The sequence below is a fragment of the Salvelinus alpinus genome, chromosome 2, assembly GCF_045679555.1.
Source record: "Salvelinus alpinus chromosome 2, SLU_Salpinus.1, whole genome shotgun sequence".
Classification (NCBI taxonomy): Eukaryota; Metazoa; Chordata; class Actinopteri; order Salmoniformes; family Salmonidae; genus Salvelinus; species Salvelinus alpinus.
In genome coordinates, this window is record NC_092087.1 from 126,188,922 (window position 1) to 126,216,550 (window position 27,629).

The 27,629-nt window shown below is 42.4% G+C and overlaps 2 protein-coding genes and 1 pseudogene across 10 annotated transcripts in view; 1 reads left to right on the plus strand and 2 right to left on the minus strand.

The window, feature by feature from the left end:
• Positions 1 to 22,419, minus strand: part of LOC139568668 (endonuclease V-like) — a 50,635-nt gene extending 28,216 nt beyond the window's left edge. For 3 of the 6 annotated variants that reach the window (XR_011673643.1, XM_071390662.1, XM_071390661.1), the window contains exons 1-5: positions 22,263 to 22,411; positions 15,800 to 15,971; positions 7,342 to 7,476; positions 6,408 to 6,447; positions 5,626 to 5,738 (exon numbers count right to left, since the gene is read on the minus strand). Coding sequence is in view for 3 of the 6 variants with exons in the window: in XM_071390662.1 (XP_071246763.1) it covers positions 5,626 to 5,738; positions 6,408 to 6,447; positions 7,342 to 7,476; positions 15,800 to 15,971; positions 22,263 to 22,306 (504 nt within the window). In the remaining 3 variants the exon portion in view is untranslated. Of the gene's footprint in view, positions 1 to 5,625; positions 5,739 to 6,407; positions 6,448 to 7,341; positions 7,477 to 15,799; positions 15,972 to 22,262 lie in introns of all 6 variants that reach the window. The other 3 variants (XR_011673644.1, XR_011673645.1, XM_071390660.1) reach the window with 2 other exon arrangements.
• On the plus strand, positions 13,646 to 14,873 carry LOC139568666 (UDP-glucuronosyltransferase 2B33 pseudogene; annotated as a pseudogene).
• A 1,914-nt stretch (positions 22,420 to 24,333) lies between the features above and the next one.
• LOC139568665 (SEC14-like protein 1) overlaps positions 24,334 to 27,629 on the minus strand; it is a 54,225-nt gene continuing 50,929 nt past the window's right edge. For all 4 annotated transcript variants that reach the window (XM_071390659.1, XM_071390658.1, XM_071390657.1 and 1 more), the window contains one exon: positions 24,334 to 27,301. In XM_071390659.1, coding sequence (XP_071246760.1) covers positions 27,202 to 27,301 — 100 coding nt within the window. In that variant the 3' untranslated portion in view covers positions 24,334 to 27,201. The remainder of the gene's footprint in view (positions 27,302 to 27,629) is intronic.

Sequence of the window (27,629 nt, forward strand, 5' to 3'; positions counted from 1 at the left end):
CTTGCAATATCAAAGTCTTTCTCTCTTCCATCTCCTCGGTCTCTCTTTTCTTTGAGGGGAGGATGTTCTTCACATCCCTGTCAGCCATGTTCCTGTCTTTCTCACAAGGCAACATGCTAGTAGCTGTCCTGTTCCCTCCCTGGTAATATACTATATATACAAAAGTATGTAGACACCCCTTCATATTAGTGAATTTGGCTATTTCAGCCACACCTGTTGCTGACAGGTGTATAAAATCGAGCACACAGCCGTGCAATCTCCATATGGTAGAACGGCATTACTGAAGAGCTCATTGACTTTCAACATGGCACCGTCATAGGATGCCACCTTTCCAAAAAGTCAGTTCGTCATATTTCTGCCCTGCTAGAGCTGCCCCGGTCAACTGTAAGTGCTGTATTTGTGAAGTGGAAACGTCTAGGAGCAACAACGGCTAAGCCGCGAAGTGGTAGGCCACATAAGCTCACAGAACTTTACACGCTGAAGCGTCGTCTGCCGACGGTTGCAACAGTCACTACTGAGTTCCAAACTGCCTCTGGAAGCAACAAGCATAAGAACTGTTCGGCAGGAGCCTCATGAAATGGGTTTCCATGGCCGAGCAGCCGCACACAAGCCTAAGATCATCATGTGCAAAGCCAAGCTTTGGCCGGAGTGGTGAAAGCTCGCCGCCATAGGACTCTGGAGCAGTGGAAATGCATTCTCTGGAGTGATGAATCACGCTTCACCATCTGGCAGTAAAGTTTGGTGGAGGAGGAATAATGGCCTGGGGCTGTTTTTCATGGTTCAGGCTCCTTAGTTCCAGTGAAGGGAAATGTTAATGCTACAGCATACAATGACATTGTAGACAATTCTGTACCTCCAACTTCATGCAACAGATTGGGGAAAGCCCTTGACTGTTTCAGCATGACAATGCCTCCGTGCACAAAGCAAGGTCCAATGGTTTGTTGAGATTGGTGTGGAGAAACTAGACTGGCCTGTACAGAGCCCTGACCTCAACCCCATCAAACACCTTTGGGACGAATTGGAACGCAGACTGCGAGCCAGGCCTAATCGCCCAATATCAGTGCCCCTAAGTCACCGCAGCAATGTTCCAACACCTAGTGGAAATCTTTCCAGATGAGTGGAGGCTGTTATAGCAGCAAAGGGGGGACCAACTCCATATTAATGCCCTTGATTTTGGAATGAGATGTTTGACAAGCAGGTGTCCACATACTTTTGGTCATGTAGTGTATATCTCATTTGAAGTGCATAGGATGGTGTGAGTCATCGGTACGTGAAAAACCACATCATCCCGTCTTCACTCGACCTTAAACTTGAAAGTTAAAAATCAGATATTTCACATATTGGATGATGCAGTGTTTATATGAGAGAGCTCTCAGATCCTGCAATCAGCTTGAGATACATTCAGATCAAAATGAACCATCCTCATCCCTGTTGCCAAGACTGATGCTGTAACAGGTGTCTCATTGGAGATGAGGACTTGGCTTTAAACTAATGAAAGCTTTGATGTCCTATCCATTTCACCATAACTAATTATAATACAGGACAGGAGGATACGCCAGGTGAGGGGCCAGGTAGGGCCCAGGGCCCATCTGGTGGTATCTAGGAGAACAGTGTGTCTGTCTGAGTCAGCCGCCCTGGGCAGTAGGACATGAGACAGGCCAACCATCAATAACACAATGGTTTGACTCAGTGCCAGAGAGGAAGAGGAGGAGGGAGGGGGAGAAAGAGTGCGTGAAGGGGTCTGGGAGAACTGGGAGAGGTTAAAAATGATGATGGGATATTGAAAGACGGCAGTTGCAGAGAGAGTAGAGAGAGAAGGAGTGAAAGGAGTGAGAGAGAGCTGGGAAATAGAGTGGAGCCGAAGAAAGAGAAGCGAACAAGAGAGACAGAGACAGGAATTTCATCCACAGAGCAGCAGGCAGGGGCAGCAGCTGCCGTGTGAACGGAATGAAGCCCCTATCCATCGAGCTCATTCAAAAGGCCTCAGTGAGTCACTCCCTGGCAATGCACACAATAGAACCACTGTTGCAGTGACCCATAACACACACATATGTACACATGCACACACAATGGGAGAAGACCAGTGGCATGTCCATACAAACCTTTAGCCCATTACAAAGACGCAGGGGGTAACAGGAACACAGGAATGTGATGTCAACGTGACAACAGAGGCTCCATGATCACAGGAACTTCTAAAAACGCCTTCATGTTTAAATCCTATGAACAATTCACGTAAATTGTATTGCGATGTTTTAATTTACTTGGATTTGAATTGGGCGTCATCGCAATGTTACGAAACACTCGGACATAACGAAACCCCAGAGACACATTGGATGTCTGTGAGTATCTTTGACGTCTCCTTCACTCTGGACGTATGAACACAGATTCTCCTAATCTAATTTCAGGTGAGAGCAGTTGGAGGAACAAATATGACTCATGTTGCATTGATGTGATTAATGAGCAAAAACAATTACACACATGGCAGTTTAACACTACGCTTGTATCTTAGATATATTGAAGTCAGAGAGGTCACATCTATCATTCTACAATCTGCAGTGAGTCATCGTTTGAAAACAGAGCCTGACGCCAGTACCAAAGTCAAGATAAGAGGTGTTCTAATGTTTCATTTAAAATAACTGGAGCGTCGCTAGCTAAAAGCCAGAGGGAAATGTATCTGGACGGCTAAAAGCTACCTGATACCTTAATGAAAGACTAGCTAAGAGGAAACACTTTAGCTAACAGTAGCTAACTGACAGATACTGTATCAGTTTGCTCAGAAATCTCAGCCAATGCAATCCACACCGTGGCTACAGTAGTTCGGTTAACGAGGCTTATGCTATCGCTATCGTCTGTGAGACGCTAAGTGTCGCCTGAGAGAGATCGAATTAACTTGGGAGTCGGTACCGGTTTCTCTGGTCATAAACAGTGGAAACCTAATCTGAGTCTACACATAACAGCCGTTAGAGCTAAAGCAGAGCTGAGGGACATCAAAGTGTTGTGTAAGATTAGTGCGCTACGCTAACATAGATGTGCGTCGTGGGGACCGTTTGAGCTGCGGTTATTGGAGGGTAATTGAGTTTTTAGGTTGTGGAGCCGTTTGGCAGTTGATTTTTGGTGGCATGTGTTCAGGGTACTGCGCTAAACTCCCATGGCCTTTTACCATGGAAATCTGTTAGCATTGTGGTCACATTAGTCATGTTAGTGCCATATCTGTCGGTCTCCCTATTACTATCACCTCTCCATCAGTCATTACAGACACCAAACCATCACACTATATATCACTGCTCTGTTGCAAGCCTGAAGCATGCAATTCATTTCCTTAAAATGTTATTATTTGTAACTTTGGATTAGAATTTCCCACAACGAAACAAATTGCTTAAAAAAAATATATAAACTCAGCAAAAAAAGAAACGTAACTTTTTCAGGACCCTGTCTTTCAAAGATAATTCGTAAAAATCCAAATACCTTCACATATCTTCATTGTAAAGGATTTAAACACTGTTTCCCATGCTTGTTCAATGAACCATAAACAATTAATGAACATGCACCTGTGGCACGGTCGTTAAGACACTAACAGCTTACAGACGGTAGGCAATTAAGGTCACAGTTATGAAAACTTAGCACACTAAAGAGGCCTTTCTACTGACTCTGAAAAACACCAAACGAAAGATGCCCAGGGTCCCTGCTCATCTGCGTGAACGTGCCTTAGGCATGCTGCAAGGAGGCATGAAGACTGCAGATGTGGCCAGGGCAATAAAGTGCAAGGTCTGTACTGTGAGACGCCTAAGACAGCGCTACAGGGAGACAGGACGGACAGATGATCGACCTCGCAGTGGCAGACCACGTGTAACAACAACTGCACAGGATCGGTACATCTGAACATCACAGGTACAGGATGGCAACAACAACTGCCCGAGTTACACCAGGAACACACAATCCCTCCATCAGTGCACAGACTGTCCGCAATAGGCTGAGAGAGGCTGGACTGAGGGCTTGTAGGCCTGTTGTAAGGCAGGTCCTCACCAGACATCACCAGCAACAACGTCAACCTATGGGCACCCACCGTCGCTGGACCAGACAGGACTGGCAAAAAGTGTTCTTCACTGATGAGTCGCAGTTTTGTCTCACCAGGGGTGATGGTCGGATTAGCGTTTATCGTCGAAGGAATGAGCGTTACACCGAGGCCTGTACTCTGGAGCGGGATCGATTTGGAGGTGGAGGGTCCGTCAAGGTCTGGGGCGGTGTGTTACAGCATCATCGGACTGAGCTTGATGTCATTGCAGGCAATCTCAACGCTGTCAGGGAAGACATCCTCCTCCCTCATGTGGTACCCTTCCTGCAGGCTCATCCTGACATGACCCTCCAGCATGACAATGCCACCAGCCATACTGCTCATTCTGTGTGTGATTTCCCGCAAGACAGGAATGTCAGTGTTCTGCCATGGCCAGAGAAGAGCCCGGATCTCAATCCCATTGAGCACGTCTGGGACCTGTTGGGTGAGGGCTAGGGCCAATCCCCCCAGAAATGTCCAGGAACTTGCAGGTGCCTTGGTGGAAGAGTGGGGTAACATCTCACAGCAAGAACTAGCAAATCTGGTGCAGTCCATGAGGAGGAGATGCACTGCAGTACTTAATGCAGCTGGTGGCCACACCAGATACTGACTATTACTTTGAATTTGACCCCCCCCTTTGTTCAGGGACACATTATTCCATTTCTGTTAGTCACATGTCTGTTGAACTTGTTCAGTTTATGTCTCAGTTGTTGAATCTTGTTATGTTCATACAAATATTCACACATGTTAAGTTTGCTGAAAATAAACGCAGTTGACAGTGAGAGGACGTTTCTTTTTTTCCTTAGTTTAGATATTTACCGGAGACTTCTCCCACCAGAATTCTCTTCAATAAGAGCTGGTTTACGGTTTTCACCAACAAGTTTTTGTCTTTGCTCGACTTGTATAATACAGTTCAAGCCACAGAAACACTGTGGAGAGAAACTTACATCCCACAATAAAATATTACAATAGATCCAGGAAAGAAAACACACTACCTTAAAACATTTATCACAATAGAATGATGAATAATGCATTGTGCTCTCCGTACTCCAATTTCAACACAGCTACAGTATGACTAAGTGTGACAAATAGAGCACAAAGGTAGACAAAAACCCACATGAATGATTCATGAATATTAAATTAACACTATAAAACTGTAGGCCTATAATTATTTTGTTGTTGCATTCAAATGTTGTTTGATACAGCCACAAGAAAATGGACCACCCCACCGAGGATGGTATGTGAAGTCTGTCAACAACAGAAGAGGAGAAGAAAAGTTTGACAAAAGCTTGACATTGGAGGTCAGACATTTGCTCAAATGCAGACCTACTGTAGGTAGGCTACAGTTTAGTAGTCCAATGTCAGTTGAGATTTCATTTGAGTGAAAACATTCATAAGAATGTGTTAACCAGTTGTTATTGTAAAAACAAAAAAACGAATGAAATATAACTAGTGACACTCCGCCCTTACAGGCATTAAATCATTGGAAATGAGTCATTTGATTCAATGCAATCCCCCCCCCCCCCATCATTTTGATCTCTACCAGTGTGAAATGTGAGTGTTGGAGCTCTCACCTGTGACTGGTGTTCCTCGTTCTTCTCCACACCCTGCACCTGCAGGAGGTTCTTGGCCACACCTATACAGGGAAGCCCTGACAGAACTCCCAGGTGACACGCCAGACCAAACTCTGGAAAAAAGACAACCCCATATGTATAGTAGGGGACATGACTGTCACAACCAGCTGAAGTCTGAAGTGTTATGCAAGTATGTAACAGGCTACTGTTAGTAGTAAATAGTAAATGCTATTAGTAGACAGTATGTAACAGGCTACTGTTAGTAGTAAATAGTCAATGCTATTAGTAGACAGTACGTAGCAGGCTACTGTTAGTAGTAAATAGTCAATGCTATTAGTAGACAGTACGTAGCAGGCTACTGTTAGTAGTAAATAGTCAATGCTATTAGTAGACAGTACGTAGCAGGCTACTGTTAGTAGTAAATAGTCAATGCTATTAGTAGACAGTACGTAGCAGGCTACTGTTAGTAGTAAATAGTCAATGCTATTAGTAGACAGTACGTAGCAGGCTACTGTTAGTAGTAAATAGTCAATGCTATTAGTAGACAGTACGTAGCAGGCTACTGTTAGTAGTAAATAGTCAATGCTATTAGTAGACAGTATGTAACAGGCTACTGTTAGTAGTAAATAGTCAATGCTATTAGTAGACAGTACGTAGCAGGCTACTGTTAGTAGTAAATAGTCAATGCTATTAGTAGACAGTATGTAGCCTGAGAATCCAGTCTTGGTCTCAGTTTGAATCAGTCTTCATTTGAGACCGAGATGGTCTGTTCCACTACTCACCTCTGTAGTGAAACAGACCATTCCCATCCACCAAGACCACCTGTTGGGGACAGATAAAGAAAGAGGCAACAGGTTAGAGATGGGCAAGTACAGAAAGAGGCAACGGGTGAGAGATGGGCAAGTACAGAAAGAGGCAACGGGTGAGAGATGGGCAAGTACAGAAAGAGGCAACGGGTGAGAGATGGGCAAAGCAGCTCTCTGCTGTCCCTTGTACTTATACAGCATGAGGTCTTTCTTCATTACAGGCTAACTAAAGAAGAGTTTACACAAGACTTAGTGAGATTTTGTTGGATGGATGTATTGAATGTATTGAACTGTGCCAACCGCCCATTCACTGATTTCTTACAGTGCCAAGGTAGTTGTACAGGCATATTTCTGCTGTGAATCATAAGTCATGTAGAAATAATTTGAGGAGCTGAACATAAAGCAGCAGGGACTGGTCTGTCAGTGTCCATTGGGAAATGTCAGTGATAAATCCACGAGGGCAACGCGCATGTGTTAGGCAGAAGACGGCGAGTGTGTGTGTGCGTGTTTTGCGTGGGAGGGGTGTGGACAGGGACCCGACTTGAGGTGGGAGTGAGTGATTTGTGTGGGCTGTGACTAACACAGGAGAGTGGAAAGGTATGGATGATACAGAGCTGACTTATGGACACACATCGTGGGAGAGGAAGATAGAGGGTATTGGATAGCCGAAAGGAAAGACATTAACACACAGAGATGTATCGCCCTGAGGTGAACAGTTAAACAGTTGGACACAGCAAACCGACAACATCAATGAAACTGTACTAACCTTAAGTCTCAACAAAAGTTAGACACTATGAGACATGTCAGAGTGACATTTAGTTTCAACTAAATTGAGACATTAGGGTTCTCTGAGTATTACAGTAACTAAGTCAGTTAAACTGTAACATCTCCAATGTGGCCAGACCCTGACCTGAGGCAGCAGGCTGGGCTGGGTCGTCTCCAGGCGCTGCAAGGCCTCCAGCAGATAGGGGGTCTCCCTGAAGGCCAGGAACCCTGAGATGTAGGGGGCGGTCAGGGTCACCATCTGACTGTCCTCATACAGCAGCTGGTAGTGGACACAGGGAACAGACAGCAGAGAACACCGGCATAAACGTATGCCTGTGTTATATCTAATGCAGTGCCTTCAGAAAGTATTCATCCTCCTCAACTTATTCCACATTTTGTGGTGTTACAGCCGGAATTCAAAATAGATTAAATATTTATTTTTTTAAATCACCCATTTACACTCAATACCCCATAATGACAAATTGAAAACATGTTATTAGAAATGTTTGCAAATGTATTTAAAATGAAGTACAGAAATATCTAATTTCCTTAAGTATTCACACCCAATACTTTGTAGAAGCACCTTTGGCAGCGTAGAGTCTTTCTGGGTAAGTCTCTAAGAGCTTTCCACACCTGGATTGTGCAACATTTGCCCATTACTCTTTAAAAAATTATTCAAGCTCTGTTAAATTGGTTGCTGATTATTGCAAGACAACCATTTTCAGGTCTTGCCATAGATTTTCAAGCAGATTTAAGTCAAAATTGTAACTCGGTCACTTAGGAACATTCATTGTCTCCTTGGTAAGCAACTCCAGTGTAGATTTGGCCTTGTGTTTTAGGTTATTGTCCTGCTGACAGGTGAATTCATCTCCCAGTGTCTGGTGGAAAGCAGACTGAACCAGGTTTTCCTCTAGGATTTTGTCTGTGTTTGGCTCCACTCCATTTATTTTTTATCCTGAAAAACTCCCCAGTCCTTAACAATTACAAGCAGAACCATAACATGATGCAGCCACCACTATGCTTGAAAATATTGAATATGGTTGACATAACAAAGGGGTTGAATACATATTGAATCAAGATATTTCAGTTTTACATTTATTAATTTGTAAACATAATTCCACTTTAACATTATGGGGCATTGTGTGTAGGCCAGTGAAAAAAAAATCTAAATGTAATCCATTTTAAATTCAGACTGTAAAACAATAAAATATGGAAAAAGTAAAGTGGTGTGAATACTTTCTGAAGCCACTGTACATCAATTTTACATTTAAGTCATTTAGCAGACGCTCTTATCCAGAGCGACTTACAAATTGGTGCATTCACCTTATGATATCAATCTTGTGACTACAAACTTGTTGGATGCGTTTCCAGTTTGTTTGGGTTGTGTTTCAGAGTATTTTGTGGCCAATAGAAATAATTGGTAAATAATGTATTATGTCATTTTGGAGTCACTTTTATTGTAAATAAGAATAGAAAATGTTTCTGAACACTTCTACATTAATGTGGATGCTACCATGATTTCATTCTCTAAAATGGGGTGACTATGTACACAAAGTGCTGATATTTCTAAACACTGATATTTCTAAGCACTAACCTTATAGTCAATGTATAATTTCATTCCAAAGTGCTGGAGTACAGAGCCAAAACAACCAAAAATGTGTCACTGTCCCGATACTTCTGGACATCACTGTATATACAAATATATAAATATACAGTACCAGTCAAAATTTTGGACACACCTACTCATTCAAGGGTTTTTCTTTATTTTTACTATTTTCTACATTGTAGAATAATCAGTGAAGACATCACAACTATTAAATAACACACATGGAATCATGTAGTAACCAAAAGTGTTAAACAAATCAAAATATATTTTATATTTGACATTCTTCAAAGTAGCCACTCTTTGCCTTGATGAAAGTTTTGCACACTCTTGGCATTATCTCAACCAGCTTCATGAGGTACACCTGGAATGCATTTCAATTAACAGGTGTGCCTTGTTAAAAGTTAATTTGTGGAATTTCTTTCCTTAATGTGTTTGAGACAATCAGATGTATTGTGACAAGGTAGGGTGGTATACAGAATATAGCACTATTTGGTTAAAGACCAAGTCCATATAATGGCAAGAACAGCTCAAATAAGCAAAGAGAAACAACTTTCCATCATTACTTTAAGACATGAAGGTCAGTCAATGCGGTCGCAAAAACCATCAAGCGCTATGATGAAACTGTCTCTCATGAGGGCCGCCACAGGAAAGGAAGACCCAGAGTTACCTTTGCTGCAGAGAATAAGTTCATTAGAGTTACCAGCCTCAGAAATGGCAGCCCAAATAAATGCTTCACAGAGTTCAAGTAACAGACACATTTCAACATCAACTGTTCAGAGGAGACTGTGAATCAGGCCTTCATGGTTGAATTGCTGAAACCACTACTAAAGCAAATAAGAAGAGACTAGCTTGGGCCAAGAAAGACGATCAATGGACATTAGACCGGTGGAAATCTGTCCTTTGGTCTGATGAATCCAAATCTGAGATTTTTGGTTCCAAGCGCCGTGTCTTGATGATCTCTGCATGTGTGGCTCCCACCGTGAAGCATGCAGGAGGAGGTGTGATAGTGCTTTGCTGGTGACACTGTCTGTGATTTATTTAGAATTCAAGGCACACTTAACCAGCATGGATACCACAGCATTCTGCAGCGATAAGCCATCCCATCTGCTTTGCGCTTAGTGGGACTATCATTTGTTTTTCAACAAGACAGTACCCAAAACACACCTCAAGGCTGTGTAAGGGCTATTTGACCAAGGAGAGTGATGGAGTGCTGCAACAGATGACCTGACCTCCACAATTACCCAACCTCAACCCAGTTGAGATGGTATGGGATGATTTGGACCGCAGAGTGAAGGAAAAGCAGTCAACACGTGCTCAGCATATGTGGGAAATCCTTCAAGACTGTTAGAAAAGCATTTCTCATGAAGCTGGTTGAGAGAATGCCAAGAGTGTGCAAAGCTGTCATCAAGGCAAAGGGTGGCTACTTTGAAGACACTAAAATCTAAAATATATTTTAATTGGTTTAACACTTGTATGGTTACTACCCGATTCCAAATGTGTTATTTCATAGTTTAATTTTCAAAATTAATTTTACCCCCTTTTTTCTCCTCAATTTCATGGTATCCAATTGGTAGTAGTTACAGTCTTGTCCCATCGCTGCAACTCCCATGCGTCCCCCGAAACACAACCCAACGAAGCCGCACTGCTTCTTGACACAGTGCACATCCAACCCGGAAGCCAGCCGCACCAATGTGTCGGAGGAAACACCGTACACCTGGCGACCTGGTCAGCGTGCACTGCGCCCGGCCCATCACAGAAGTCGCTAGTGCGTGATGAGACAAGGATATCCCTGCCGGCCAAACCCTGCCTTACCCGGACGACGCTAGGCCAATTGTGCGCCGCTCCATGGGGCTCCCGGTCGCGGCCGGCTGCGACAGAGCCTGGGCAAACCCAGAATCTCCGGTGGCATGCAGTGCCTTAGACCACTGCGCCACCCGGGAGGCCCGTTATTTCATAGTTTTGATGTCTTCATTATTATTCTACAATGTAGAAAATAGATTTTTTTTTAGAAAAACCTTTGAATGAGTAGGTCTGTCCAAACTTTCGACTGGTACTATGTAAACAAAGAAAGAGAAACTCTTGTGCAGAGCAGTGTGTCTAGGTCCAGGTGCTGGATTTGTCAGGAACTAGCATTAAAAAAACAAGAGTATATACAGTACCACACCCTGAAAAAAGACAGGTGACCGACCTTGACTTAAGTGCTTACGATCATGTCACTGCAAATATGAAAAATAAATAAGCACTGAAGTCAGGCTCGGTCGCCTGGCTTTTTCAGTGTGCGGGTTTTCCTTTTGTTAAATATAAATATATAATTTAACAGAACTATCCCTCTAAAGGCGTACTGATTCTGGTACAAAACATAACGGCTCTGTTGGTCTGGAGAGGTAGAGACCTGAGTCTGTGTTTAGATGTCAATACTGTACTGCATACTCATTGTAAAAAGGAGATGTGATTGATCAAATGTTATTTCCCTCTCTTGTGTGTGTGTGTGGTCTTTCTAGATTTCTCTGAGAGCCTTTTGTTTAACCCAGAATATCTTTCCACTGACCTGCACAACTCTCGCTACAGTGTTCTTACCCATGTAAGCCAAACCAGGCAACTATGCTGATCATGAGGTTCAATAAACCTCTATAAATTTTTTTTTGAAAAGGATAGAAGGACTGCAAAATGGATTAATTCACTCTCAGCCTTCTTAGTTTGCCTCTGAAAAACTATCTGGGCATTTTGACAAAGTTGGCTCCAAAGTTCAATTTTTTGTTAATCATTGAACAGAGATCTATACCTTGGTCCCTTGCGATGGATCCACTGGAGCTGACAGTATCAACCTGAAGTCGATGACAAGGTCTTTGGGATTTTGCGACTTGTCATTCTTTTGTGAATTGTCAGGTTATTAAAAAGAAAATCTAGTGTGCAAGTCAACCAAAAGATTTATACAGGCTCCTGAGTCCTGGATTTGTTTTTTAATTAGGCATTTTAATTGACGGGGTAATGCAATAAATAATACAAATATTTATTGATTGATGGAGACGTTTTGCTGTATTTGATATGTCCCCAGGGATGACACGTGGAGAGAGTCTGTGTTGTTTTTGGTTCATTCTTGAATTACGGTGGCTTTTGGGCATGGGGTTGAAATTGAGCCTCGGCCTAAAAAAGGCGGGCTGCGTTCCGGCTCGCCAGTTGCCCATCCTTGCTCTACACCTTAATAAGCATCTCAACAATAGGCGGGCTTGATAAAATTACAAACAATCCGTCAAAAACACACAGAGGATACACTTCTTAAAAAATTATTCAGAGAACAAAATTCTCATGTTGATATAAACTCAGCAAAAAAAGAAACGTCCTCACACTGTCAACTGCGTTTATTTTCAGCAAACTTAACATGTGTAAATATTTGTATGAACATAACAAGATTCAACACCTGAGACATAAACTGAACAAGTTCCACAGACATGTGACTAACAGAAATGGAATAATGTGTCCCTGAACAAAGGGGGGGTCAAAATCAAAAGTAACAGTCAGTATCTGGTGTGGCCACCAGCTGCATTAAATACTGCAGTGCATCTCCTCCTCATGGACTGCACCAGATTTGCCAGTTCTTGCTGTGAGATGTTACCCCACTCTTCCACCAAGGCACCTGCAAGTTCCCGGACATTTCTGGGGGGATTGGCCCTAGCCCTCACCCTCCGATCCAACAGGTCCCAGACATGCTCAATGGAATTGAGATCTGGGCTCTTTGCTGGCCATGGCAGAACACTGACATTCCTGTCTTGCAGGAAATCACGCACAGAACGAGCAGTACGGCTGGTGGCATTGTCATGCTGGAGGGTCATGTCAGGATGAGCCTGCAGGAAGGGTACCACATGAGGGAGAAGGATGTCTTCCCTGTAACGCACAGCGTTGAGATTGCCTGCAATGACATCAAGCTCAGTCCGATGATGCTGTGACACACCGCCCCAGACCATGACGGACCCTCCACCTCCAAATCGATCCTGCTCCAGAGTACAGGTCTCGGTGTAACGCTCATTCCTTCGACGATAAACGCGAATCCGACCATCACCCCTAGTGACTCGTCAGTGAAGAGCACTTTTTGCCAGTCCTGTCTGGTCCAGCGACGGTGAGTTTGTGCCCATAGGCGACGTTGTTGCCGATGATGTCTGGTGAGGACCTGCCTTACAACAGGCCTAGAAGCCCTCAGTCCAGCCTCTCTCAGCCTATTGCGGACAGTCTGAGCATTGATGGAGGGATTGTGCGTTCCTGGTGTAATTCGGGCAGTTGTTGTTGCCATCCTGTACCTGTCCTGCAGGTGTGATGTTCATATGTACCGATCCTGTGCAGGTGTTGTTACACGTGGTCTGCCACTGCGAGGATGATCAGCTGTCCGTCCTGTCTCCCTGTAGCGCTGTCTTAGGAACCTCACAGTACAGACATTGCAATTTATTGCCCTGGCCACATCTGCAGTCCTCATGCCTCCTTGCAGCATGCCTAAGGCACGTTCACGCAGATGAGCAGGGACCCTGGGCATCTTTCTTTTGGTGTTTTTCAGAGTCAGTAGAAAGGCCTCTTTAGTGTCCTAAGTTTTCATAATTGTGACCTTAATTGCCTACCATCTGTAAGCTGTTTGTGTCTTAACGACCGTTCCACAGGTGCATGTTCATTAATTGTTTATGGTTCATTGAACAAGCATGGGAAACAGTGTTTAAACCCTTTACAATGAAGATCTGTGAAGTTATTTGGATTTTTACAAATTATCATTGAAAGACAGGGTCCTGAAAAAGGGACGTTTCTTTCTTTGCTGAGTTTACTTTCAAAGATTCAAGAACGTATGTGTGGTATGGTAAGACCAATGTTTGAGGATAATGAACTCATGAAAAGCCTTGTGGAGGCGAGGTATGACATGGTGCTCACAGATCCTGCATTGGGGTGGGGGAGTCTTGCTGGTGCATTATATTAGATTGCCTTTAGTTTACAGTGCTCGTTGGACCACAGCTGGTATACACATTTTGCTCTTTCTCCCTCGCCAGTCATTTGTTCCAGTTTTTAGATCAAGTTTATAGGAGGATATGGATTTCTTACAGCGGCTCGGAAATATGTTTTTATGGTATTATGGTTTACCATGAAACTGTAGAGTTCAATCTATACTATGATGAGCTTTGTGATAAATACTTTGGCCGAGATATTCATTATTACAGATTGCTCCGTTCAGCTGACCTATGGTTGATTCGCTCTGATTTTGTTTTCGGGTCTCCACGTCCAACTATGCCAAACATCGTACACATTCATGGCTTCTATTGTAAGCCTGCTCAATCGCTCTCAAAAGAGCTGGAAAAGTTTGTTCAGAGCTCTGGAGAACATGGGGTCATTATAATGTAGTTAGGATCCTTAGTCAGTCTTACTAGGGATGTATCCACTGAAATTGCTTCTGCCTTTTCCCAACGCCTCAGAAAGTCATGTGGGGACATGTTAGTGACAAACCCTCAATTTTGGGTAACAATACCCTCCTGGTAAAATGGCTGGCTCAGTCTGACCTCCTTGGTCATGACAAGATCAGAGCATTTGTGTCACATGGGGTTACAAATGTTGTCAAGGAGGCCATTTACCATGGTGTTGGGTTTGCCACTGTTCCAAGACCAATTTGACAATCTTCTCCAGCTGGAAGAGAGAGGAGGAGCCAAGGTTTTAGACATTGGCAGTTTCAATAGAGGGATCTTTCTTCAGGGCTTGCATGAAGTTCTCCACAATGGTGCCTACAAGTTCAACATGCAGAAGCACTCCAGACCATTCCATGAAGCCACTGGACAGGGCCGTCTACTGGATCGAGTTCGTCATGAGACACAAAGAAGCTGCTGACTTGCGCTCAGAGTCCCACAGGATGCCATGATACAGCTACCACTCAGTGGATGTCATCACCATGTTGTTGGCAATGGTGCTCCTCTTCCTCCTGCCTAATGCAGCTATAGTAAAATACTGTTGCTGCAGGTTGTGTTGGAAAATAAAAATGTATCATCATACTGTACTCATAAGTAAAAGTTATTATTTCTGAGAGCTTCAAGTATTTGTGATTAACTTGTTGGGAAATGGGTATCACACAAGTGTATTTTTTGTTTCATAAATTGTGTTGATTTATTTCACATTGTTCTATCAAGTCAATTTTATTTGATTGAGGAGTTGGTGTTCCTGCTAAAATGCCCGTCATTGTCAGAATTTTTATTTAGTATCTTCTATGTTAATTGTCATGTGAATGTCACACAAATTACTATAATTCAGAAAATTACGCAGATATTCATCCTTGGATATTCAAAACTATTTTAAACTTCAAGTAGCCAATTTGTAAAAATTAATTGTGGCTCTTGGCTATTCTGAAATTGTTTGGGCTTATGATGCAAAAACCACTGTGTTGTGAATAAATCCAATAAAATCCAATGGGAGAGACTCGGGGTAAATTATTGTGTCTGCACTGACTGGGGAACATTTAATTAGCCGTACTATAATAACATTACAACAAAATTGGTCCATGTATCAACAAAACAAGCTGGCAAATATCATTAATTATGATGGGTTGTGTTTCAGAATGAGTTGACAGCCCTTGATGGAGAATTAGGGTCGGGTCCAATAGAGGGAGCGGAACGGTTAAGAATGAAAAATAGAGGCAATGAAAAGTTGAGGCAAGACTCATGTTCACAAACTGCTAGGATGACTGAACAGACATGGCCTGTGTGTCAATACCTTCAAGTCACTTCCTTTCCTTGTCTCCTTTCTTTGATCCACACTAATACAGAATAGCTATTCAGGTGAAATACAAAAAAGAACACCATCTTTCTTTCATCTAGTATGATCAAACAGTGCCTATGAGTCAGAGGAGGAAAGGAAACCACTTTATAGTATTAAGACGCAGCCCATGGTTAGCATTAGCATAGAAATGGTCCGTTTGGGCTTTATAGCATTAAGACGCAGCCTATGGTTAGCATTAGCATAGAAATATTCCGAGTCAGTGCCTTACCTCTAGGTCTGGGTAGCTAAGCACCACTAGCTGGGCACAGGCGTTGACGTCATCTCCTTTGATAAACGACAGGTCCACTCCTCCAACCCTCTCCAGCCCGGTGAAGTCGGGACATCTCTGCCAATCCTCTGTGTCCTCCTCCACCACCTGCTGCCTCAGGCTGGCCTGTTCACTAGGAGAGAAAGAGGAGAGGCAGAGAAAACCGCAAAGGGTTAGTGGCCAAGGGGGAGAGGTAGGGAGCAAATTTGGACCGGTCAACAGCAGATGAAGACTTCTAGTAGTAATGAGGCATTCTACAGCACCGGTCCCCCTACACCATCTGCTTGGCTTCTACATCTCCAGCGTCAGACACAAATCTACCAAGGAGGCGGCGCTGGGAAAAGGGACATGATACCATTATCAGTGACAGTCACAATAGATTCACAAGTCAATGGCTGAGCGAGATGGCTGAAACTGGCAGCATTCCAGGGTTACTGTTGGCAGGAAACTTCTCTCTTGCAGAAAGGTCTCACCTCACCTGCCCAGTTGCTGTGTCCCTCTGCTGGTGTCATAGGGTAACTTACTACTGTTCTCCCAAGACAACCCTACCTGAACCTCACAAGGGCTATCCACTATTGAACAAGGATAACTAGGCCTACATTCAGACATTTTACATGGTTACATGGTTATGTGGTTGATGTGTGATATTCCATGAGCACAGTTCATTGGGTTTAAAATACCAACTTGTGCAGGGCTGGCTCCAAGCACAAGCGGAGACCCAGAAGCTCAGTCGTACTGTTGAGAGTTAGAATAGTAGAACATTTACATTTAAGTCATTTACATTTAAGTCATTTAGCTGACGCTCTTATCCAGAGCGACTTACAAATTGGAAAGTTCATACATATTCATCCTGGTCCCCCGTGGGGAATGAACCCACAACCCTGGCGTTGCAAGCGCCATGCTCTACCAACTGAGCCACACGGGACCGTACACAAGTTGCAATTTTGGTTGTGCAGCAGCAGTTTTTCTGTTCTTGTTCTGTCAGTCACCCAGGGGTGCTGACCTCCGGGGGGCCGCCTTTGATTTTGTTCGTCACTCAGACATCATTAACATGGCATAAGTCATGCAGGAAATTAGCTTTAAAAATGTGTCTCTGCCCCATGGCAAAATGAGTAAACGTGGATATCGAATTGACCACTTCAGCATGGTTTTGTGGCACAGTCGATGCTACGGGCCAGAAAGGTTGAGGGTTTGCCGACCACCACTGATGAGCTCTCTCCCCCTGCCTGCCTCACTACACTACGATCAGAGACAGCGCAGACAATAATCATTAGCCAGGGGGAAATCAGATGTACATTTGTATGATATATCTATAATTGTAAACCAGGTGGTTCGAGCCCTAAATGCTGATGAGATTAAATCACTGTTTACTGTTCTAATTACATTGGTAACCAGTTTATAATAGAAATAAGACACCTTGGGGGTTTGTGGTATTTGGCCAATATTCCACGGTTAAGGGCTGTATGCACGCACTACGAACCTAAGAACAGCCCTTAGCCGTGGTATATTGGCCATATACCACACCCCCTTGTGCCTTATTACTACGTATTACTATAGTATATAGTATAGTATATAAAACATATGCAATGTTTTCCCCACCAACAGGTTTCTGTGCCAATGCACCACACACAACCAAAAAGCAATGCATAACTGCATACCGATTACCGACTTCATCTTGGTTTACGTTTTCAACACTACAATCAAATAGAGTATGTCACTCTCGACAAACAGAAAATAGATCCCTCCCTACTCAGTATCAAAGGCTTGGCTTGACAATCTACGAATGTCATTCAACTTTTGGGTGTTTTGTAACAGATGTCTCTTGCCATTGATTGAATGGCCAGTGTGCAGTTTGGATGCTGGATTATATTTGAGTGGATAGCGTGCGCAGGTAGGTTACAGGAGACTTTCGAAGTAGCCTAATCAGATGAAAACATTATCACTAGTTGTGTTTCTGCCACACAAAAAAGGTAATACATTTTAAAAGTTAAATGACAAATATGTAGGCTATATTGAAGCCTTAGGTTCTAGATCGAGGAAAAGCCACTCGGATCAGAAAGGAGGCAGAACGCGCGTTAAGCTTTCCTGAATAACAGGGCCTGCTGGGAGCATAGGCCTGTGGCTTCACTATATAGGAAGACTTGGGAGAATGATGAGCAGCAACAGACAGTGCATCAGTATCAGAAGTAAAAATACAGCCAGACTGTCCTGTACTGTGCCTTTCTAGATATTAAGATCTGAGAGTAGACCCACAACTGATCCACAACATTCAAATAACAGGGCTTTTGCACCATTATTTCAATGACATTTTCACTACAATTTACAGTCTAGAGTAGAATTGTACTCACTTGAAAACAATAATGTGCCTAAGACCATACAAATTGAATTAATTGTATAACAGATTAAAAAAAATTGAAATGTAAAGCGAGCCAACAAAAAACAACAATCATAATTTAAAAATGTAATTAAACTTGCACCCCTTGTAATAATACTAAACAACCTTAATACAACACCTAACAACCTCATCAAGAGACTTTAGCCTTTTGGTATTGGAGCAAACAGTGGGGCAGGGAATACAACTAAGATTGCTGGCGTGAAAGACAAACATCGTGCCAATAGGGTTAACCCAGTTGCTGGGAATTGCAACGCGGCTCATATAGTGAGGTTTGCTACACTGCCCCCTCTGTACTTGAAGGCACGGCCGCCATCTCACTTCAAACACCATTGTAGCAAACGGCAGGACAAGGAAGTTAAACCGAGTCTCTGGCGTGAAAGGCAAACACCCTATGGATCGTGCTAATAGGGTTAATCCACTTGGTAGGAATTGTATCCTTACATTTTAGTCATTTAGCAGATGTTCGTATCCAGAGCAATTAGGGTTAAGTGCCTTGCTCAAGGGCACATCGACAGACTTTTCACCTAGTCGGCTTGGGGACTCGAACAAGCGAGTTTTCAGTTACTGGCCCAACGCTCTTAACCGCTAGGCTACCTGCCACCCTCATCATGGCTCATATAGCGAGGATTGTGACAGTATAATGGTTTTTGGAATGACAGTCATAGGGACCAGGGTTTGAGTCACAGTTAGGGTACCCCCCCATAATCCACTATATTAGTGTCAGGTGTTGGAGAGCACCATTGAAAGCATGTCCCAGTTGAGTTTTAGTCACAGTACATGTTTTGTTAGGCTAGCAGTGTTTCTGTCAGGATTCTGTACGGCACATACAGTGGGGCAAAAAAGTATTTAGTCAGCCACCAATTTGTGCAAGTTCTCCCACTTAAAAAGATGAGAGAGGCCTGTAATTTTCATCATAGGTACACTTCAACTATGACAGACAAAATGAGAAAAGAAAATCCAGAAAATCACATTGTAGGATTTTTAATTAATTAATTTGCAAATTATGGTGGAAAATAAGTATTTGGTCACCTACAAACAAGCAAGATTTCTGGCTCTCACAGACCTGTAACTTCATCTTTAAGAGGCTCCTCTGTCCTCCTCTCGTTACCTGTATTAATGGCACCTGTTTGAACTTGTTATCAGTATAAAAGACACCTGTGCAATGACGCACCATGCCTCTCCGCTGCCTATCAGCTATTCCTCTATGTTCTTGTGGATTTATGTAGAAAATGGTGCAGCTTTGAATGATTTTATGTGTGGTATGATTGCTAGTTAGCCTATTGCAGATCTCGACAAACAATCCAGCTACCACTATTGTCACTATGGATAGAGGGCAGAATAGAGTTGACAGTATAGTAAGCATGCAGAAAAGCGTGGTGCATAAGGAAAGTACGAAAACACCTTGATAGGGGAAGCAGATGAGAAAATGTGGCTATATGGAAGAAATTCTATAGTAAAGCCTGAAAAATGGGATTGTAAAGCAGGGAATAAAATGCACTACCAGTGCTGGAAAAAGTACCCAATTGTCATACTTGAGTAAAAATAAAGATACCTTAACAGGAAATGACTCAAGTGAAAGTGAAAATCACCCAGTAAAATACTACTTGAGTAAAAGTGTTTGATTATAAATATACTTAAGTATCTAAAGTAAACCATTTTTTTTTTTTTACTTAAGTATCAAAAGTAAAAGTATAAATCATTTCAAATTCCTTATATTAAGCAAACCAGATGGCACAATTGTTAGTGTTTTTTATTATTTATGGATAACCAGGGGCACACTCCAACACTCTGACATCATTCAGAAACAAAGCATTTGTGTTTAGTGAGTCGCCAGATCAGAGGCAGTAGAGATGACCAGGGATGTTCTCTTGATAAGTGCGTGAATTGGACAATTTCTGTCCTGCTATTCAAAATGTAACAAGTACTTTTGGGTGTCAGGGAAAATGTATGGAGTAAAATGCACATCAGTTCCTTTAGGAATGTAGTGAAGTAAAAGTTGTCAAAAATATAAATAGTAAAGTACAGATACCCCAAAAACATAGTTAAGTAGTACTTTAAAGTATTTTTACTTTAGTACTTTACACCATTGTGCACTACCCTACCCTGTGCTCCCCCCCCCAAAAACACAAAACATACACATTTTGACAACCCTCCTCACCCACCCCAGTAAACTTAGAACTATCCCTTAGGGCCTCCAAACGGCTAGGGGTGGAACTGAACTTGTGTAGCTAGTGAACTCATGACAGTGGAGATTGAAATGGGGAGGACAACAAATTGTTAGCTAGTTAAACGTCGAAAATCGAAGTTGGTTCAAAGTTATGAGATACCTCAGAGTTGGAAGGGGAGGACCATCCTCGTCAGTGAATTTCATAAAAAGAAAAATGGTAAAACATTACAAAGGTTATCCTTTTTAGATAGAACTATGCTAAATATAATCATGTCTCCAAATAATTGATTAAAACACATTATTTTTCAAAGAAGGTCTACAGTAGCCTCAACAGCACTCTGTAGGGTAGCACCATTGTGTAGCCGGAGGACAGCTAGCTTCCGTCCTCCTCTGGGTACATTAACTTCAATACAAAACTTAGGAGTATCATGGTTGGCACCCCCTTCCACAAACTTCCACAGTACTTATGACAACTTCCGGAGGATGTCCTCCAACCTATCAGAGCTCTTGCAGCATTAACTGACATGTTGTCCACCCAATCAAAGGATCAGAAAATGAATCTAGTACCGAAAGCATAAATTACAGCTAGAGAGCACTGCAATGCATAAAATGTGGTGAGTAGTTGACTCAAAGAGAGTAGTTGAACAGTTTTGAACAAATGAATTTCTTCCAAAATGGAGAAGCAAGAAAGAAATATATATACAGAGATTGTCATTTTTTTCACTTTCAGTTTCACTTACTTAGCTAGCAAATGCAGCTGGCTAGTTTAGCCTACTGAAACACCCTGCTCAAACAGAGGGATGCTGTGTTAGCTAGCTGGCTATGACTATCCAACACAACACTGGAACTCTTCCAAGTCAAGGTTTTACTAATTTATTGCCACCGGGGCCTGCCGGTGTAACTGCTTACTGACTGTACACTGTAACGTTACTGCATGATTGTAGCGGGTTTACTAACGCGTTAGTTCTATTAGCTATGCTGACTATGACGTTACTTTAGCTAATATGGTGACAACGATGTAGGCTGTGTTTAGCGGTTTGGCCTGGAAAGGTTTTTCCGCCTGGTCACATACAACTGATGTGTTGTGCATTGAAGTCCACAAGCGAAGGGAAGAGGTGAGAGGAGGAGAGCGCATGGATGCGAGAAGGAATACAGCGTGATCAGGGGTATGTTCATTCCACCGATTCTGTTGAAAAACATTTCTTAAATGGAAGAAACGGGATACACGTACTTGAATTTGTCCAATAGAAACTCTTGCAACTGTTGGACTAATAATGACATCCTATATCAGCTTGATACAGGCAAGTGTGTGCAAGGCGGTATTGAATGTCACTGTCTGTCACCTCAAATGTATCTCTCGACATGTGTGCACCTACGTTGTAAACTTTCATTCATAGGCTAGCTTGTGGCAACCTCATGATGGGTATAGGGACAATTTGAGTATAAAGTTGTAGCCTAAACATATTGCTGTTACAATGAACTGGGTGAATGGAATATGAATGACATTCATCCAATATGCTGTAATAGAAAAATAGGGCCATGCTCATGAAAACACAATCATCCTCCCTCATCTTGACCGCCACTGCTCCATGTGCCAGACAACTGCTCTGCCTCTTGTAATGTCTGTCTTTATTTATACTAACTAGCTAGAAAGCACTGTATTTGTAGCTACCAGGGTGCTAGCAAATTATGTGAGCTAGCTAGATAGCTAGCTGTCACACCCGTCTGTGGTGTCCTAATCAAATGACAATATGACACAGGTGAGGAGGAGCAGCGCGTGCTCCTTTTCGCTGCGAGTAGCTGTGAAATAGAGTTTACATATTGCCATTTTATTATGTCAAATTAAGAGAAACGTGTCTGACCTTTCCCATTTCTTGACCAATTCTTCTTGAGGAAGAATAGACATGTAGTTATTCGAGGTGAACAAGCAGAAGTGTCAAATTATTGAAGCGAATACCTTCTTCCGTGTTGTACCACTGACGTATAATAACGTTTGTACCACAGACAGAAGGATAAACTCAGACGCTTCACAGGGGCTATAAAGCTGAAGCGTTCGTTTTCTCACCACCAAATATGGTAGTGAGAGGAAGTACAGTCGCGGGTAGTGTGAGAGGATGGAACTAGGTTAAACTGGGCCGACATTCTGCACATTTTTTCATCTTTGAAAAATTTGCTCTCAATACATTTCTGTTCCCAAAACTATAATCTGTTACGAACATAGTGCACACATTTTTTATAGACTTGATGCTTTGCTAACGTTTAAAAGGGGGCGTTGTTTAGAAGGAGTGCAACGTTGAATTGAGTTTGTGCACACGCGCACTTCAGAGATGTTCCCTAACGAAAATATGCAAATACATGCTACAACGCACCAATAGGATCTCGCTAGCTCGTGCTTGGCTTTGTCCACCTCCTTGCATGTTCTGCCCACTATGCTGCATTTGCTCCAACTGTAAACGACACAGATGCACTGTCTTGGGTTAGCTATAAATATCTTTGGTCGTACCTTGTGTTGTTTCGTAACGTCTCTCCATATGGGCGGAACCAAACAGCGCTTGCCGCGTTCAAAACAACTGGGAACTCGGAAATGTCCGACTTCTGTACTTTCAAAACAGCTGGAAATCTCCGACTGTGATTCGTTTTGAATGATCATCCAAGTCGGAAACTCGGGCATCCTTCTAGAGCTGACGACCACGGACGTTATGATTTTACCTAGTTTTTTTCCGAGTTCCCAGTTATCTTGAAAACACCAAGTGTCACACAAAAGTTCACATGTAGCAGTTTCATTGCAGTGGCACTTGTACCGTCTTTCAAACACAACTGAGACAGACTCATAAAATATGCATTGTACAAAATGTGCAGTTCAAATCCAAACTTGTCTTTAGTTTGTGGACCCGCATCCTGACTGGTTGCATCACTGCCTGGTATGGCAACTGCTCGGCCTCCGACCGTAAGGCACTAGAGGGTAGTGCGTACGGCCAAATACAAATTTGATTTGAGTACATCCTTGAGGCCAAGCTTCCTGCCATCCAGTACCTCTATACCAGGCGGTGTCAGAGGAAGGCCCTAAAAATTGTCAGACTCCAGCCACCCTAGTCATAGACTGTTCTCTCTGCTAGCGCATGGAAAGCGGTACCGGAGCACCAAGTCTAGGTCCAAAAGGCTTCTGAACTTCTACCCCCTGAAAAGACTCCTCAACAGGTAATCAAATGGCTACCCAGACCCCTATTTTACACTGCAGCTACTCTCTTTTATCTATGCAGTCACTTTAACTCTACCTACATATACATATTACCTCGACTAACCTGTACCCCCACACATTGACTCTGTACCGGTACCCCATGTATATAGCCTCGCTATTGTTATTTTACTGATGCTCTTTATTTGTTACTTTTATTTTTTACTTATTTTTCTTGAAACTGCATTGTTGTTTAAGGGCTTGTAAGCATGTAAGGTCTACTATGGTTGTATTCGGTTCATGTGACAAATACAATTTTGATTTGATTGTGCATATTCTGTTCTATATTTGATGATTGCCACCTAGTGGGCATTAGGCAGTAGTACCTTGGACAGCTCCTCAATACCATACAGTAATTAACTTTTTTTGTTACCAAGAAAGCACTTTCAAATGAGATTTTAGGCTTCAAACTGGTCCCCAGCGAATACTATCTGCCTGTAATTCAGTGACCATCTTCCATTCCCGTCTAAAAACCCACCTTTTACGTAATCCCATCCATCGGTTCAGCTATTCATCCACTCAATGTTCAACTCTTTCTGATTATCATTTTGTCTGAGATAGCTCAAGTCACCTACATACAGATAACTAAATGTATCCACATTTACACAGTCAAATTGAGTTTAAACTAAGATTGCTGCGTGCATTGCAGGTTGAAGCCGGATCAAACATAGAAAGATATGTTACACAAACAAGACAACTTTTAATTCTCATAATTCAAGTTTAATGGTTTGAAAAATTGTAAAGGCGCTATTTTATATTAATTCAAAGTTCTTTCTTTAAACATTATGAATTTCAAGGGAAATAAAGATATGCAACATTATCGTTGTCTTATAGGAAGGGAGGCTAGATTAGAAATGGAGAAATCAGGATATGGTTGGTGACACAGACAAACAAGACAGAAATAGCCCTCATATCTAAATGAGAAGTAGAAGTGAAGGTTGACATAAGTAGAGCAAAGCAGGTTACATAGCAGACACATTTCAGTCGTGGCAGTGACCCCATGTTGAGGTCAGCTGATGAAACTGAAAGGTAACTGAAGAAATCGGTCTCTGGTTTAAAACAACACAGTGAGACACTTCTAAAGCGCTGTTCCAACTCTGCTGAGGAAAAACTAACATTGAACACGACAGGACTGTGAGAGGGAACAAAGACCTATTCAGGACTGGAACCTCTACAGCTTGGTGAACCGTTGAGCACGTTACACATTGTGTTGATATTATGTTACGCATTGTGGACATTATGAGTTTCCTTTGATAAAGAGCCCGAAAGTAGGAACCCATCCTAGTCTATCTCTAGACATGCTTCAAGGTTAAAATTAGTACAGAAGAAAATAAGTCACGTACAACTACACATCCTCAGACCTGACATGGGTGACACCCTTACAGACATTTACAGTTATTCATTATTCCATTCAATCACTAAAACTTAATAAATTAGTTCATTCTGAACAGCCCTCGTTCTGAGCGGATCCTTTCCTCAGTGAGCAAAGCACTTCACGTTATTCCAGTTAGACATTAGACGATTCACTTTGACCTTTTGGGGTTTCGTTATCATATTTAAAAAAAAGTAGTATCTCAAAAAGCTGTTAAAAACAGACGGGTCCTGATTGGCCGATAATCCTTGGGAGTGAGATCCAACGCCCATCAACAAACACGTCTTTGGCCCTCTAACGTCAAGCAGCAGCATGGTGGCACTGACCAGGCTGGATGGGCTTACTTGTCTTGAGAGAGCCTCAGCTTGTAATGCAAGGCAAAAGCTTACCGAACGTTTGAAACAGCCCTACAGTCTGTAGAAAAGTTCAATATCTCTTCCGTGAGCTTGAAGCTCACAAAACAGCCCCTAAAACACTCCAAACTAGCGTGACAAAAAAACAAACATTGAAACTAGAAGATGGAACAGAGTTTTTTTTGTTGGCTGGTCTTTGGTGCTTTAGAAGCACAAGGTGGCTGTACAGAACATTATTTGCATGGGTACGTTGCATTACAATGGAAACATCGTCAATTTCGTCCACTTCCCTCAGTCGAGGCAAAGGGGGTGTCCCCTAACCAAGCAGATATATTTCTTATATACATGGTTAGTTACAAAGGCTAAAATGGTCCTAACAAATGGCTCATGAGTAGTTACTATGGTAACTCCTAAACTAAAATCATCAATCAACCATATCCCCATATGAGCATGCAGCAACACACTTCACTCTTACTGAAAACACAATCCAACTAGCCCAAGTACATGTACGCATCAATACATTTCTATGAATGGAGCAGTAGCAAATGATTAAGCTTTCACCACAAAAAAACATTCACTTCCTCCCTCTATATCCACACCTTTAAAAAAGAATAGCAGTTTGACCTATTCAACCTGTGACCCTGACAGTTCGGGACATTCCATTGGCTAGCAAAAGCACACCACACCTAGCTACGGGTCAGGTTCATTCCTGCAGTCAGGGAGAGACGGGAAACACTCATTTTGGGGCGGAATCCATTCAAATTCAAGTCCGAGTAATTGAAATTCAAGAATTTAAAAGGAATCACTGGTTAAGTGTCTCGTGCCAAAAAGAGAATTTTTGCGAACACATTCAAAATGTGTTAATTCAAATTCCATTTGTGAATTCCAATTTCCAAAATAACCTCTGGCAATTTCTTTTGGCTATTTCTCCAAATTAAAGTTTAGCTAAATTAAAATGTGCCTGTCTGTCCGTCCATCTAGTCACCCAGGAACTGGAAGGTCACCTATACATTGCACATAGCACCCATGAGGACAAACCTCCATACACACATTTTTATGATAATTACATTTCTATTTATGTCAATAGTAAAAATTCGAACTCTGCTTATTGCTTCTAAACGATACCTCGCTACGGCTTTACCCCAATCCTGACCTATAAACAATTCACCAGGTAGAGACAAACCCCACTGGTGATATGGCAAATACTGTGTTTTTCTGCATGTCATTGCAGGTGTGTTTATGGTTTGTGTCGATACAGTATGTGTTTGTGTGTCTTCCTATGTTTGAGCATGTTTGTCTGCAGGTAACAGTGCTTCCTGTTTCTTCAACCTATAAAGTGTCCATGTTCTATTGTAACAACGCATCCAGTATCACCAACACCTTGGAAGTGTGCATGCGCGTAAAGTGTTCTACTGCATATATGTATCGACGCATCCCGTTTTTAATCCAGTCTCACAGCTCCTTAAATGAGTGTGACAATTGCTTGATCCGGCATTGCGCTCCATGGGTGCGACACTTCCCACACCTACCAACGTCTCAGCAAGCAGAAAACGTTCTGCCAACGTTCTGTTCAGCAGCCCAGGAGAAAGCTGGGAAGATATATACACGGCCTGCTGCAAGAAAAATGGAGCCCTTTAAATCACAAGTCTTTGTTTTCAACTGCCGACATTTTCTTTATCCTCTGTTGTGCAAGCATGCTTCAGATCCACATTGTGACTGACTAATAGTAGTACAGGTTTGAGGTGGTTAGGGCGGAAAGTGTGGACTGTGAAGGCTGGAGGAGCTGGGACTTGTAGTTCAGAAGAGGACAAATTGTAGTCCTTGGCAAGAGTTGTAGTCCTCTACCTGGAGATCATGGAGCTGGACTGGGAGTGGTTAGAGGTGGCGTGGCTGAGCTGGGAGAAACCACTGTGGCTCGACTCCAAACTGGTCATAGAGCCCCTGAGAGAGTAAAAAAAAAAGGTTAGATTAATTTATTTAAATGTTTTATTGTTGTTGGCCTAAGGTTTTAGAACTACATACTAAATGGGCTTAAAACAGACCTGGGTGCAAAAACTATTTGAAATGTTTCAATTTCTTTGAGTGTTTGCATAGGTGGGAGGGGTTATATATATATACTTGTTTATTGGTTATATTGCAAAAGGAAAGCTCTATCAAGCACAGCTTAAGTATAAACAAAAAAAATGTTTTATTGTCACATAGGAAATTATTTCAAATAGTTTTTGATCCCTGGTCTGGTATTAATGCCCAGCTCAAGCTCCTGCTTTGT